The 14949-nt window shown below is 40.0% G+C and overlaps 1 protein-coding gene across 3 annotated transcripts in view; it reads left to right on the top strand.

Moving 5' to 3' along the window:
* The window catches only part of kif6 (kinesin family member 6), a 553299-nt gene that overhangs the window by 491620 nt on the left and 46730 nt on the right, over window positions 1-14949 (top strand). For all 3 annotated transcript variants that reach the window (XM_059982794.1, XM_059982793.1, XM_059982792.1), the window contains one exon: window positions 4837-4931. In XM_059982794.1, the coding sequence (XP_059838777.1) occupies window positions 4837-4931 (95 nt within the window). The remainder of the gene's footprint in view (window positions 1-4836; window positions 4932-14949) is intronic.

Genomic DNA, 14949 nt, shown 5'->3' with positions numbered 1-14949 from the left:
AGGATTCAAACATGGTTCTAGCATGGATTTTTGTTCAAAGGTAACAAAAGAGATCACAAAAATGGTTCGCAAGATTGGGATTCTGTTTATGCTGAGATATGTGATGGCTGCAGGGTTTAAAAAAAGAGGAGCCATACCTGAGGAGGAATATTTGAACAAAGCAGCTATCATGGGGACCAGGATGGGAGGTTGGATAGTTGGCACTTTAATGAGGATAGGATCAGAAGGAACAGGATCTAGTTACCATGGACAAAATGAGCTGAAGGAGAGCAATGGAAGAGAAAGAAGACAAATTAGAGAATAATGCAAATTCAAGAAAAGAGCAGAGTTAATTGCAACCTAATTCAAAACAGTGGTATTACAGATATCCCTTAATCAAAAATATAGCAATTTCAGGTTTAAAATTAACTATTGATATCACATGAATTAGCATTTTTAGAAACTGTGCCCCTAATGTCTACAATCTTGTGTGCCAAGAGATCAATCAGTCCTTCCTCCCTTTTTGTACTGAAGTAGTTAGAGTTAAGGATCAATGTCCTTACATCTGAATTTGGATATATCAATAGATAAAACTATTTCTAAGATGCAGAGAAATAGGGTAGAGAAGATTAAATGATAAAATGAATGGTAGTTAAAATGAAAGAAAAATAAAGAAGAATGTTGCACTGACCTTAATCCATAGATGCTTCCTGACTCTCTAAGTTCCTCCAGCAATTTGTGTGTGTTACTCTGAGTTTATAGTGTTTATAAGATCTCTTGTGTTTATAAGATCTCATCTCTTATGAATCATTTTACTGTTTCCTTTTTAACTTGTGTCATAAATGCACTTTATGCTAAGTATCAGTCTTCTGGAATATAACTTGTTATTTGTTAATTTATTTGTGGTAATATTATTTTATATGTTGTGTGAGAGGTATATGTAGTGTGTTGTGCACCTTGATCTGGAGGAACGTTGTTTCTTTTGGCGATACACATGTATACAGTTGAATGACAGTGAACTTGAAGTAAGGAAAGCTTCAGTCAGTTTTAGAGATTGATTATATGCAGAGTTATTATCTGAAATGGGAATGTTATAAACCTTAGTAAGAAAATTTTATGAGTAGAGATAATATCAAATTGTTAAATTCATTGTGGAAGGGCTGTAAAGTGTGGAATTGGGTGATAAGGTAATGTTCAAAATGCTGTTTGCTGAACTTCATTTGAACAGGATAGGAGGCCAAAGAGAAAGTGATGGGCAGTGAGTGTGAAAAAATGTTAGGTAACTCAAATCCTGAGGTCATTCTTACATACCGAATAATGGTATTCTGCAAAGTGGTGACACAAACTGTCTCGCAGATGAAAAGGAGGCCACATTGTGAGATGTGAATGAAGTTCTTGATATGCAAAGAGTACTTAAGCTCCTGGGTAAAGGGGAGGGGGAAGTAAAAGAGCAGCTATTGTATCTCCTGTGTTTGCTAGGGAAGGTGCCAAGGGAAAGCTGTTGACAATGGCATTAGAAGAGGAACTAATTCATATGGAATGCTGGAAGTGGGATGATTCAGGTTTCAAAAACAATTGTTTATCAGAAATATTTAACCAGTTCAGAATTTGTTTTGATAGTTAAAATCAGCTAATTTTCTCTCTGTTGTTAATATATTCTGCTTCTGTAAATATATATCTTGTAGTTTAATGGTCAGTATAGTGGAATCTGGTTAATTGGGGCTTTCTGTGGGAATCTATGTGGGACTGCTCTTAAAGAACAAAAACTAATTGAGAAAACAGTTGGGCTTTGCTTTATTTATTTGCAACACTATGTTGCTTAATTGTAAAGGAGACTGTTGCCTAAATAGTGTCAGTCCCCTGCACTTGTGTGGCCATTGGACACTACATCATGCTTAGTTAGAGTGAAAAGTTTTGAAGTAACATCATTTGTTTGTGTTCAAAAAGCAGGGATCTTTGTCACTGATAGCTGGTGAGAAATAAGCAGTAAGACAATTCAGAATCATTTTGCTCACTGTAGTTTCAAGCATTGAGGCTTTGATATGCAATACGTGGCCAGAAGTGAAAATGAAACAATTTATCTACTTCAGTAAGTTAGGAACTATGAAGAATTTGAAGGTGTCGATAATCATCTTGAATGTTACAATGAAGATGAAGATTTGAAGGATATAACGGTTTAAACTAGTTTCAGTTGGCTGTTAGACACTAAACCATACATAGAGCAATTTTTTTTTAAAGAAACAGTTGCAATGTAGTAATATTAGTAGTGTTCTAATTTGTATTGTATTTAATTTAACTGCATAATTTTTACTCAGTTAAATTGGAGTTAGTCTTTTAAAAAATATTTCCATGAAATTTAGGTTAATTGGGCCAAAATATACTAGTCCCGATGTGTCCCGATCAACCAGAATCCCTAGTATTTTGTATAATGATCCCATAACATGGAGTTACCTCGCAAATCTGCGGTCAAAATGTTCTCCTGGGGCAGCAGTAGGTTTTCTTGAGACAGCAAAAGCCGCTGTACTAAAGCAGATTATTTTGTGATTTATTGAAGTCAGTTCAGAATTGTTTTGAACCTTTTGGGCACTGAACTTCCACTGAGGTTTTTAAACTGTGTGTTTTCAATCAAATTCAACAAAACTCTGCTGAGCCTTCAGTGAAGACCTTATTTTTGGTCAACATCCATCCATCACAAAGATCACATCTTGAGCAGCTGACTGATACAAATTGCAAAGGGAGAAACACGAGTGAAGATTTAAATGATAGCTAAGTTTTTGTTTTTGTTGAAACATACCTTTCTCCCACTCGAAATTACGATTTTAAATAAGTTCCTTTGGTCTTCCAGTTTAAATTGACACACGCTGCCATGTTTGTTACTGGCTCTGGTGTCATCCAGAGTTGGCATTGAGAGTAATGTGGTGATTCCTGTCACACCTGTCTGTTGTAACAATGCCCACCCACCATGATTACCAGGACTGTGACCCCATATAATTTGTTATTTCAACACAAACCTCAGCCAACCATCTGCAGTTAAAGTAGCAATCAAGCCAGCCTGGTCCTTTGAAATTGTTTTCTTCACCTCTTTTATAGATATTTATTTTGTAGGTTTTTCAAGGTAAACATTCCTTCAAATCTACAAACCACTCCCTAACAGAGGTACATTTAGCAACTGCACAGCCAGCTACACATGAACTCCCGTGGAAAGTATCTGAGACAGGTACTAATACATTATAATGCTTCCTCTTCCACTGATGCCTTTAGGTTCATCTCTGGGGTTAGATCAATAGCAAAGTCAAAGTCAATATTGACTTTATTGTCAGATGCACAAGGACATGTACGCACATGTGCAATGAAAAACTTACTTGCTGCAGCATACAGGCACATAGTGTCATATAAACAGCATTCACAAGTAAAATATAAATTAACCATAAATTATACACAACTTTTAGAAGAGAACACAATTAGAATTTTTTTAAACACTCTATTTTAGTGTAAAGTGATTGAAGTGGCCATATTGCTAAATTACATTGACTAGGGTTGTGCCAGTTGGTTCAAGAACCGGATAGTTGAAGGCAAATAGCTGTTTGTGAACCTGATGGTGTGGGACTATAGGCTTCTGTACCTCCTTACTGGATCTTGCTGCAGAGATAAGCTTAATGGCATCAGTGGGAAAGGGAGAATTCTGTTGTATGAGTACCATGAAATGTGTCCATGTCAATGTTATGCATCCAATCCAGTATCATGAGAACTCAGGTGTAACGCTCATGCTATTGGCTGATGTACGTCTAGGGGAAAATCCGCCCACCCATCAAACCATGTCTCCCGTGTGCGTGGATGCTGTGAAATGCACACTGGTACAAACTCGCACACACAATATCAGACTGCAAACCATGTACGATTACAAAATACACTTTAAAAATCTTACTCGAACTAGGTAATTAATAGTGATACAATATATACGAAAGAAAAGGCACCAAAATTTATCAGAGTTCAGTCAATTCATGCACAAACGTTGGAGCTCAACTATCAAAGTCTTCACTATTTGATCTTCTCCGACCTCCTCGACCCGGTACCTGGGACCAACCTCGGTGGTCGACCAGCGCGCATCCTGCACGTTCTCCTTCCTCATGATCTCCTCCTCGACCTCCCCAAAAGCTCGCACAACACTAGCTTACAGGCGCACAAGAAAGAATCACATCTATCCCAATTGGTTAACAAATGAATACAATTCTCGTTATCAGTAATTATAACCCAAACAAGCTGTAAGAGAAAGCGCTCTCTCACCAGTTACCCCAATAAAGAAACATTCTTACTTAAAACATAACAAGAAGCCATTTTAATTAACATACTGAGTAACATGAAGAAACCCCTTGCACAGGTAATTGTCAGCATGATTTGATGTACTCAGAATGACTTTTATGTTGCAACAAGCACAAAATGGACTTTAGGTGCAAAGTTATGTACTGTATAACATAAAGTAAAAATGCTATTCTTATTCTAGAATGTTCTGTTCAGACAATATCCATCAAGCAATTATTTTCTCCTTTAGGGAAGCAAATTATGAAATCAGAATTCCCTTTGGAAAACATTTATTATCAGGTTCACTGACAGTAGCTTTAAGTCTGAAGTTAAATCCTTCCAGATGTCCAGCCTGACGCTTTTGTGCACGCACATTGGAATGTTCCTCGCACCTGAACATGTTAATTGGAAGGCTGAAACTCGAGAGCTGCCCTTCTGACCTGGCACTGAACACTTCTTTCAGCAGCTTCTGTGATTTTGTCTTGCTACTCGAGGTGGTTGAACTTTTTTTTAATTGCAGTACTGTTGTGCCATTTTGTGTTCACTCTATTACTTCAGGCTCATCAGGAACAACCGTCCGAGGCCACTTCGCAGAAAACCTGGACGTCTTCTGTGACTCCGACACCGTCCCTAAGGAACGTTCACAGCAGCAGGTGAGAAATAACAGATTTGTACATTAACACTTTGCAGGCATACCTAAGGGAGGCATAGACCTTCTTGCTGATGTTCTTTGTTCCCATGTTGTGATCATTGTTGACAGCTCAGGTTCGTCTTTACTGGCCTTCTTTAATTTCTCTTGAGATGGTGTGGCTGACCCATTCTCACTCTCTTGAACTACTGCAGTTTCGGAGATGAAAGCGCTGTCATGGCACTATAGGTAGGAAATTGTAGAATTTTCACCCAGTGACAAAGAAGGAATATACTACGTAGTTTTGGAGAGGAACTTAGAAGTGGCAGCATAGTTGGTATTGATTTATTATTGTCACGTATACTGAAGTACAGTGAAAAAATTGTCTTGGATATTGATCATACAGATCAAATCTTTACATTGTGCATCGAGGTAGAAAAGATAAAAATATAACAGAAAGCAGAATAAAGTATTACAATTACAATGAAACAACAGTGTATAAACAATAAGGTACAAAATCATAATGAAGCAGATTGTGAGGTAGAGTCCATTTTCTTGTACTGGAGAACCATTCAATAGTCTTATAACTGTGGGGTAAAAGGTGTCCTTGAGCCTGTTGACACATGCTTTCAGGTTTTTATACATTTTGCCCAATAAGAGAGAGGAGAAGAGCAAACATCCATGCTAGGTGGGGTCTTTGAACTATGTTGCTGCTTTACTGAGGCAGTGAAAAGTACAGAAATAAACCATGAAGGGAATTCACATACCAAGTCATCGTACCTCCAGATCATAATCACAGGGGATGCTGCAGATGCTATAAATTTTAAGCAGCACATGCAAAATGTTGGAGGAACTGAGCAAGCCAGGCAGCATCTATGGAAGGTCCTGAAGAAGGACCTTGGACTAAAATTCAGATGTTTATTCTCTACCCTAGATGCTGTGGTGCCTGACTTGCTGGGTTCCTCCAGCATTTTCTGTGTGATACATCCAGATAAGATACTTGTATGATACATCTGTAAAAATTGGTGAGAGTCAGCAGGATCATGCCAAATTTCTTTAGCTTCTTGAGGAAGTAGACACATTGGTGAGTTTTCTTGTAGATGGCAGAGGCCAGGGCTCTGCAAGGTGCTGCAAAAGATGCCTTATCAAGTTACTGCACTTGTCCATTAGACAGTCTATACAGCAGCCAGTGCCCTAGTTATGGATGGAGTGGATGTTGAAGATGGCTGATGAAGTGCTGATCATCCAGGTTCTTCTTCCTGGCTGACTGAGCATCTTAGAAGGTTCTTGAATGCGGTTGGGACCACACATTCAATATGGAGAGTATTGCATTACATTTCTGATCTCCTTTGTAGGAGGAGTTAGTCAATGCAAAATTCCCATTTTTCAGCCACTAATATTGTAATACCAATATCTGGTGCTAATTTAAATATAATTATTGACAACCGCAATACACCCTAAAGTGCTCCTTACTTTCTCATAAGTCTTCACTGACATCAGGGTGTCACATGTGTAAAGGTGAATTTCTGTAAACACTCAGGCAGCTTCCTTACACAAAACATACAGCCAACTCACAAAACCTGGCACAGGAATGAGGCTTCTAAAAACCAGATAATCCAGCACAGTCAGGGATTGATACTGGCATCTATGGTAGAGTTAAAGGCAATTCATTATCACTCAATCCATTGAGCCATTCCCTGGAGAATAGCTCATTAGCACACATAATGAGATTGCCTTTTCAAAAGACTTTCTGATGGCTTGTCTGCTTCTACAAGTAGTTCATTAAATTTAAAATTAAAATAATATTTGAACAGGAAATTTGCAGGAATGGAATTTTTGTAGATTAAATAGTTGCTGGAGCTGATATTAGTTTCTCTTTGAAGTTGTTGAATGAACTATTTTCTCATGAATACAGTAATCAGTATTAGTTTGTGTGTGCAATTATTTAAAACTTGAAACTTACCAGAGTGTGGAAGAATGCTTTGGTGTAAGTTATGAGAAAGTGCAACCTATTTAAAATATTCATCTTGCACTATACTTCCCAATGCACTATAAATGAAACGTGGTGGGTTTTTGTCATGTTTTTATTCATTTGTGACTGCGTCAGCAGTTTTATCCTGGTTAATGTTCATTGCTTAACCAAAGCTAGACGAAACAGCTTAACCTACTTTCTTCAACATTTTGGGGAAAGACCCTTCATCAGGCCTGGAAAGGTAGTGGGAAGAAGCCAAGGTAAAAATGATGGGAGAGGGAGAAGGAGTTAAGCTGGAAGGTGATAGTTGAAACCAGCTGAGGGAGAAGGTGGGTGAGTGGTGGTAGGGAGATGAAATAAGAGGCTGAGAGATGATAGGAGAAAGAAGTTAAGGAGTGAAGAAGGAATCTGATAGGAGAGGACAGTAGACCATGAAAGAAAGGAAAAGAGGATGGGAACCAGAGGAAGGTGATGGGCAAGTGAGGAGAAAAGAAGGGATAGGAGGGGAGCCAGAATGGGGAATGGAAAAAGAGAGAAGTGGAGAAATCATTGTTCATGCCACCAGATTGGAGGGTATCCAGGCCAAATATAAGGTACTGCTTCTCCAACCAGTGTGGTCTCATTGTGGCAGTGGAGGAGGCCATGGACTGGCATGTCAGAATGGGAATAGGATATTAGATGAAATGGGTGGCCAGCAGGAAATCTGATCTCTTTTGTAAGCAAATGAAGCAAAGGTGCTTGGCAAAGCCATTCCCCAATCTGTGTCAGCTGCACTGGGGGCACGGATGACCTGAACAGACTTGCAGGTGAAATGACTAAAAGGGCTATTTGGGGCCCTAAGTGATGGTGAGAAAGGAGATGTAGGAGTAGGTGTGATACTTGTCCTGCATACAGGGGATAAGTGCCAGGAGGGAGATCAGTGGATACAGTGGATACAGTGGATCACTGGATACAGAGGCTCGTGAGGTCAAAGGTAAGAACAGAATGAACCCTATCCTTGTTTTGACAGTGGGAGTATGGGGTGAGTATGGGAAATGGAGAAGATGCTGTTGAGGACAGCATCAATGGTGTTGATGGGAAACCCTGTTCTTTGAAGAGAGTGAATATCTCAGATCTTCTAGAATGGAAAGCCTCATCTTGAGAACAGATGAGAGGAGGAACAGGAAAAAGGAATAGCATTTTTTTACAAATGACTGTGTGGTTCCAGCAGCATTCAAGAACCGTTCAAGCTAGCTGTGAGAGTCAGTAGGTTTCACTCCATAGATCAATTTCCCTTACCTTTGTTCCTGTTTAAGTATGAAACAGGATTTAAATTTGAAATGTAATTCTCTTTTAAATCAGCCTATAGTTTCTAACTCAATAACCACTTGCACGACAATGAAGCTATCTGCAACAGCATGAAAAGTAAACTTGATGAGAGATACTTAGATTTTGGGATTGTTTTACAGACCCTCCACGTTGAGTTTGCAAACTTAAGAGCCACTAGTTTCGGAGGAGCCACGGCAATAAAGTGGTTTCTCCGACATCTATATGAATACAACAGTTGGCCAAGCATTGGAAAGATGCAAGCATATATGTATGTTTACTGAGATGAATGGAGAGGGATGCAAACAAATGGTCTGCAAGACATTTCAACACACACGAAGATCTGGTATTTTAAGTTGCTTTGAGGAATGTTTGACTTATTTGCCTAAGTGTGAAAATACTCTAGAAAACCCACAGTCACAAGTGCTATTCACAGCAGAACTGCTACTATAAGTTATCAATGAGTTTTAGTAGTCAATTTTATTTTAACATTAAAAGACTATAATTCACTTTTCTGTTTGTATACTATTGCTGAGTGAAAAGTTTGATAGGCTTTTGGGCCTAAGTTCCTTCCTGTTAATGCTCAAGAACTACCCTATCAGTAATCCAGTTCAACTATCACCTGCTTGGCACACAAAATTCTTAAGGAATCTGACCAGCAGTGCAAGTCAGTCAGCATCTATGGAGGAGAATACGGTCAACATTTTGGGTCAAGACCCTTCATCAGAACTGGAGAGAACGAGGACCGGAGCCAGTATAAGAAAGTGGGGAAGGGGAAAGAGTACAAGCTAGCAGGGTGATAAGTAAGACCAGATGAGGAGGAAGCTCTCCTCACTTTTTTTTCTTCCTTGTAGTCAGGTGCACAAGTACTGTAAGGCACAGATACAATGAAAAAAATTACTTGCAGCTGCATCATAGGCAAATAGGTAAAGAATATAAATTATAAGTAACTTATTTTCAACAGCATGTATGAGGTCCTCAGTTCATTCCTGACACCTCCACCTTGCGATCTTCACCTGGTATATTTATTGCAGAGGTTGATAAATTCTTGATTAGTAAGGGGTGTCAAAGCTTTCAGGGAGAAACAGGAGAATGGAGTTGAGAGGGAAAATAAATTAACCACAATCGAATGGTGAAGCACTTTTGATGGACAGAATGGCCTAATTCTTCTCCTATATTTATGGTCTTATGGTTTTAAGGACAGTGAGAGGGGAGAAAAAAACTGCAAAAACAGATTCACATTCAGATAAGACCATTGAAGAGCTCTGTTCCTGAGGCAAGTTTATGATTGTGCAGCTAGGTTCAGGAATCTGATGGTTGTAGGAAAGTATCAATACATAAAAAATAATGCAGAAACTCAGCAGGTCAGGCAGCATCTATGGAGGAAAATAAACAGTTGATGTTTGGGGCTAGGTCTGAGACAGAATGAATGAATAGGGAGAGTGCAAAGAGCAGAAGCTGGCAAGTGATGGGTGAATCCAGGTGAGAGGTAGTAGGTGAGGGAAACAAAATGCTGATGAAGAAGGAATTTGAGAAGAGAATGCAATAAAGGAAAGAAGCAAGGAACCAAAGGGCGGGAGATTTAGGTGATGGGTGGGTCATGAGGGTGGGGGAGGGGAGCGAGAAGCAGTAATGGGGCTACAGGTGTTAAAGAAAAACAGGATAGTGGTTACAGGAAGTTAAAGAAATTGATGGTCATGCCATTAGGTTGGAGACTTACAAGACAAAATATGAGGAGTTGCTCACCCAATCTGTCCGTAGTTTCAAGGTGGCAGTGCAGGAGGCCATACACGGACATATCAGTGTGGAGATGGGAAATTGAAAGTAGCTGTTACTGAACCTGCTGGTGTGGGACTTCAGACCTGTACTTCCTGCCTGATTGCAGTAGTGGGAAAAGGGCATGACCTGGATGGTGGATATTCTTGATGATAAAAGCATTTCCATTGGTAGATGCTGTCAGTGGTGGGGAGGGATGTCCTATGCCTTGCTAATGAGAAAACTTTATCTGTGCAGTTAGATCTCAACTGTGAGCCTCAGTTTGGATATCACTTTCAAAGGTTTAGAGCAGGCATGGGCAAACTACGGCCCGCGGGCCATATGCGGCCCGTTAAGCTTTTTAATCCGGCCCGCAGAACTTGATGAAATTATATTAATAAACCTTGTTAACGTTTTTTCCCCGCAATTCTGGCGTCTTCCCAATAGATGACACACTCTATATACATTGACCTTTGTTGAGGTGCAGCGTATTACTCCACATTTGCGCTTTACTTTGTGACCTTGTGGCAACCCATTTCCTGGCACATCCGAACCGGCTCACAATTAGCCAGCGTTCCGGCTAAGGGAGATAGCCTGCGAGGATTTGCGAGCACAGAGCTCCGCATATTGGCGCGCTCTCACTGTTCTGTCATTGTGTGGGTCGTTGTTGAGTTTTGGCACAGGGGACAATTGAATAAGAAGGAGCAGGACAAGTAGACCTGCATCTCCTACCGTTTTTTGAAATAAAGACAGTCAGGAGGAGAGTGATGATGATAATATCTTGAAGGATAACAGAATTTTCAGTGCTTTAAAATAATAACTGTTACTATTAAAAAAAGCTGTATTTTATTCATTTAATTTTCAGTGTTTTAAAAGACATTTCAATAAATAGCTAAATACCATGGGACTTCAAAGACAAATATTTTGTTGTAATGCATTTGTTCATTTTCAATTGAAATTAAAGCACATGTTTTCTACATATCCCATGATATTTTATTTTCTCTTATGAGGTGTATTACCAAAACACTCCGTCCATCTGCTCCTGGTCCAGCCCCCCTGTCAAATTTTAGAACCCTTTGTGGCCCTCAAGTCAAAAAGTTTGCCCACCCCTGGTTTAGAGATTACATTAAAAACAAAGTATACTGCAGATGCTGTGGTCAAATCAACACGTACAAAAGCTGAATGAACTCAGCAGGTTGGGCAGCATCCATTGACTGCTCATTTCAACGGATGCTGCTCAACCTGCTGACTTCATCCAGCTTTTGTACGTGTTAAAGATTACATTGCAAGGGGATATTGCATAAATCTGTTGAATTCCCTTAAATGTGTGATATCAAGGGGAAAACTAACCAAGGTGTTTTAAAATATTTAATTAACTGAGAGGATTCCATTAACTTTTTCAGTTACTTTCTGTATTTGCTTTTTTTTTGTAAGTACTAGACACCTAAATCTATGTCTTATGCTTCTTTATTCTAACATTAGAGTGAAACAAGAAACAATTTCTTTTTGCAAATCAAAAAATTTTTGAATTCAACAGCCACAAAAAGCACTAAAGAATAAAAGTGGGAAAAAAAGACATTATGGATGTTTTTGAAGAAAAGATATTGTGGTCTAATTAAATTTTTTAGGGCTATAAACATCAAAAAAAAAACTGCTGTTGTATACAATATTGTATTGAGTCTCTTGGAATGGGCCCAAAGTGCCTTGAAACTGGTGGATTACTTCAGATATGCAGCAACTTTTATTTTAATGGCAAAATTGCAAACAAAAGCACACTTCAAACAGCTGGGAGGGATCATCAGCAGATCATCGAGAGGACAACTTGTTTTCCATCGGAATAATGTCATGGGATTTTTAATATGCTACTGAAGAGACAGATGGCGTCTTGATTTAATGTGCTGCAATATTCTGCCAAGTGTTATTTATAGGTATTTATGGAGACAGGGTAGTTTGATGAAAATGGTAAGGAAGGGAGGGAGATGGGTTCCGTTTTTTACTTAAGTTGCTCTCGGTGCAATTGGGTTAAATGCTTATGTATCCTATGAGATCACTCTACCAGTGACTGAAATGGGTGACTAAGTCCTGAACTGACATTTCACTTAATCTTAATACCATTTTCCAGTATTTTTGCTGTCCATGTTGAAATAACAGAGAACTAACGTTTCAGTTGTCTTGGAATTATTGTAGTTTTATGGTTTCAGAACATATCCAAAGACATCAAGCAAAATGACCAATGGGACCTTTGATAATCCTGTACCTAGAACTCTGCTTCAAACTGAATATATTCACTCGGTAGTCTCATTGCTGAAATTGCATTCATTTGCAACTGTCATGGTCCGGTGTGTTAACTACTCATTTCTGTTCATTTCCTTTTCCCCGTGTTCCACTGGGCTCCTTGATGAGGGCATCTGATCCTCATTCGAACTGGCAGCATATAAACTCTGGCTTTCATCTACTCGCTGCTAGTTCATCACCTCAGCAGAGCGGCTATGTAAGTTCCAAGCCCGAGTCAAGTTCCAAGCCGCTGTAAGGGATTGTCTTCATGAGCTTCTCCATGTCAAAATACATTTTTGTCTGTTTCAAGACATACAAACAAGCTGGATGAACTCAGTAGGTCAGGCAGCATCCGTTAAAATGAGCAGTCAACGTTTCGGACCGAGACCCTTCGTCAGGACTGAAGAAGGAGGGAGCAGGGGCCCTATAAAGAAGGTGGGGGGAGGGTAGAAGGTGCCAGGTGAAAAACCAGTCAGAGGAAAGATCAAGGGGTGGGGGAGGGGAAGCAGGGAGGGGATAGGCCAGAGAGGTGAAGAAGGAATGAAAGGGGAAAGCCCTATGGGTAGCAGAAGAAGGCAGAATCATGAGAGAGGTGATAGGCAGCTAGAAGAGGAGGCAGAGTGAAAGTGGGATGGTGGAAGGGAGAGGGAAGGAATTACTGGAAGTTGGAGAATTCAATGTTCATACCAAGGGGCTGGAGACTACCCAGATGGTATATGAGGTTTTGCTCCTCCAACCTGAGTTTGGCCTCATCATTGCAGTAGAGGAGGCCATGAATGGACATATCCAAATGGGAATGTGAAGCAGAGTTGAAGTGGGTGGCAACTGGGAGATTTGTCTGTTTTGTTTGTTTTTGTCGCCTCCTTTTCTGGTGAGTAGGTCCGGCCATTTTTGCCGCACTCTGAGCCAGGATGCAAGTGGTTTGTCGTTGTCTTGTTTTGAAGGCTCTGAGTCCCAGTCCAAAGCTTCGTGTCCCAGTCCAAGTCATGTCCAAGTCTGTCTCCGTGTCAAGTCTCCATGCCTGTGTCCTGCACTTGGGTCTGCTACTTGAGTCGTTCCAGCCACCTCCTTGTAATAGCAACATTACTGGAGTCTCTTCTTTCAATTAGCCACATCCAATGCTCCTAAATTCCTTCCTTAATGCTGCTTTGGCCAAGTCTTTGGTCACATCTTCTAGTATTCCCCCTTGTAGCTCAGTGTCAAATAATATTTCCAAAGGTCACTGATAGGTGTCAGCATTAAAGGAACTATAAATTATTGTTGTCATGGACTCCATGGTTATGGTATTTGATAGACAGAATTCTGGATCATTAATCCAGAAATATGAGTTCAAATTCCCATTACATTAAATGGTGAATTTACATCAAACAATTCAATTTGGAGTTTAGAAGATTGCTCAGTAGTGGTAGCCATGAAATCACTAGCTTGTTGCAAGAATTCGTCTGGACTCAATAATGTCCTTCAAGGAAAGAAATCTGCTATCCTTACACAGTCTGGCTTAAATGTAGGTCCAGATTCGTAATGTGGTTGGTGCTTACCTCCTCAGTTTGAGGGCTAGTGAATTATGAGCAATAAATCTTGGCATTGTCTGTGGTGTCCATATACTATGACTGATTTGATTAAGCAAAATGGAGTTGGGTACATAAATCATCTCAACATATTTCACAGTTAGAAATTGGGTCTAAAACTCTGGCCCAAACATATTTAAAATTAAAGGGGTGCCAATGATGTCTAGGCACTGTAGTCCTGTGTGCGTGAACATCCTTCCACACTTACTGTTCAGAGAAGAGTTCCAGGAGTAAGGGTCAACAATAAAATAGCACTGCGATATATTTCCTAGTCAGTGGAATGTGTCACTTGGAGGGGAACTTGCAGATAATGGTGTTCCCTTGCATTTGTTGTTCTCGTACAACTAGATCGGGGGTTCCCAACCCAGGGTCCATGGACCCCTCAGTTAATGGTAAGGCTGTATGGCAAAAAAAAGTTGGAGACCCCTGTACTAGATTCCATAGGCCCTAGATCTAAGGGACGCTGCTGAAGAAGCCTTGCTGAGTTGCTGCAGTCCGCTTTGTCCACAATCATTGCAGGAAGTGCAGCAGTCTGCTGAAAGAAGTGAATTGGAAGGTTGTTGAATAAAGTGCTTTGTCCTAGACTTTCCTGAGTGCTTCTGGCACTTGGGGGTACGCTAACCTTCCAAGTGCAGGTGACTGCAGAATGAATACATCTTTTGTTATCTTAACTCCTTTTGCGTAGTGTTCGGACTGTTTATGCAGATGTTGGCAGACCTTTGTGAAATCTCTGCTAACAACATCACACTCCAAATACAGTTTGGCAAATACTCTAAAGCTTGTTTATAGTGTTTATAATAGTACAGTTAGCATTTGTTCTCATCAGCTTTTGCACTAAGAATTATAAGAGGCAGACAGTGGTTGGTGTTGCTGATCCTGTAGCCTCAATGTAGAGTCATTGAGTCACAGAGAAAAAGGCTCTTCAATCCACCCAGTCTGGCCATTTTATTCTCTTCACATCCCCATCAGTGCTTCCCACATTCTACCACTCACCTGTACTTTGGGGATAATTTACAGTGACCGATTAAACTAGCAGTCCACACATCTTTAGGCTGTGAGAGGAAACTGGTGCTCCTGAAGGAAACCTCTATAGTCACAATGAGAACGTGCAGACTTCTGAGTTCAGTATTGAACCAGGCTCACTGGTACAGTGAGGCAGGAACTCTACT

Source organism: Hypanus sabinus, chromosome 10 (assembly GCF_030144855.1).
Source record: "Hypanus sabinus isolate sHypSab1 chromosome 10, sHypSab1.hap1, whole genome shotgun sequence".
Lineage (NCBI taxonomy): Eukaryota > Metazoa > Chordata > Chondrichthyes > Myliobatiformes > Dasyatidae > Hypanus > Hypanus sabinus.
This window is presented reverse-complemented; position numbering and strand designations above follow the sequence as displayed.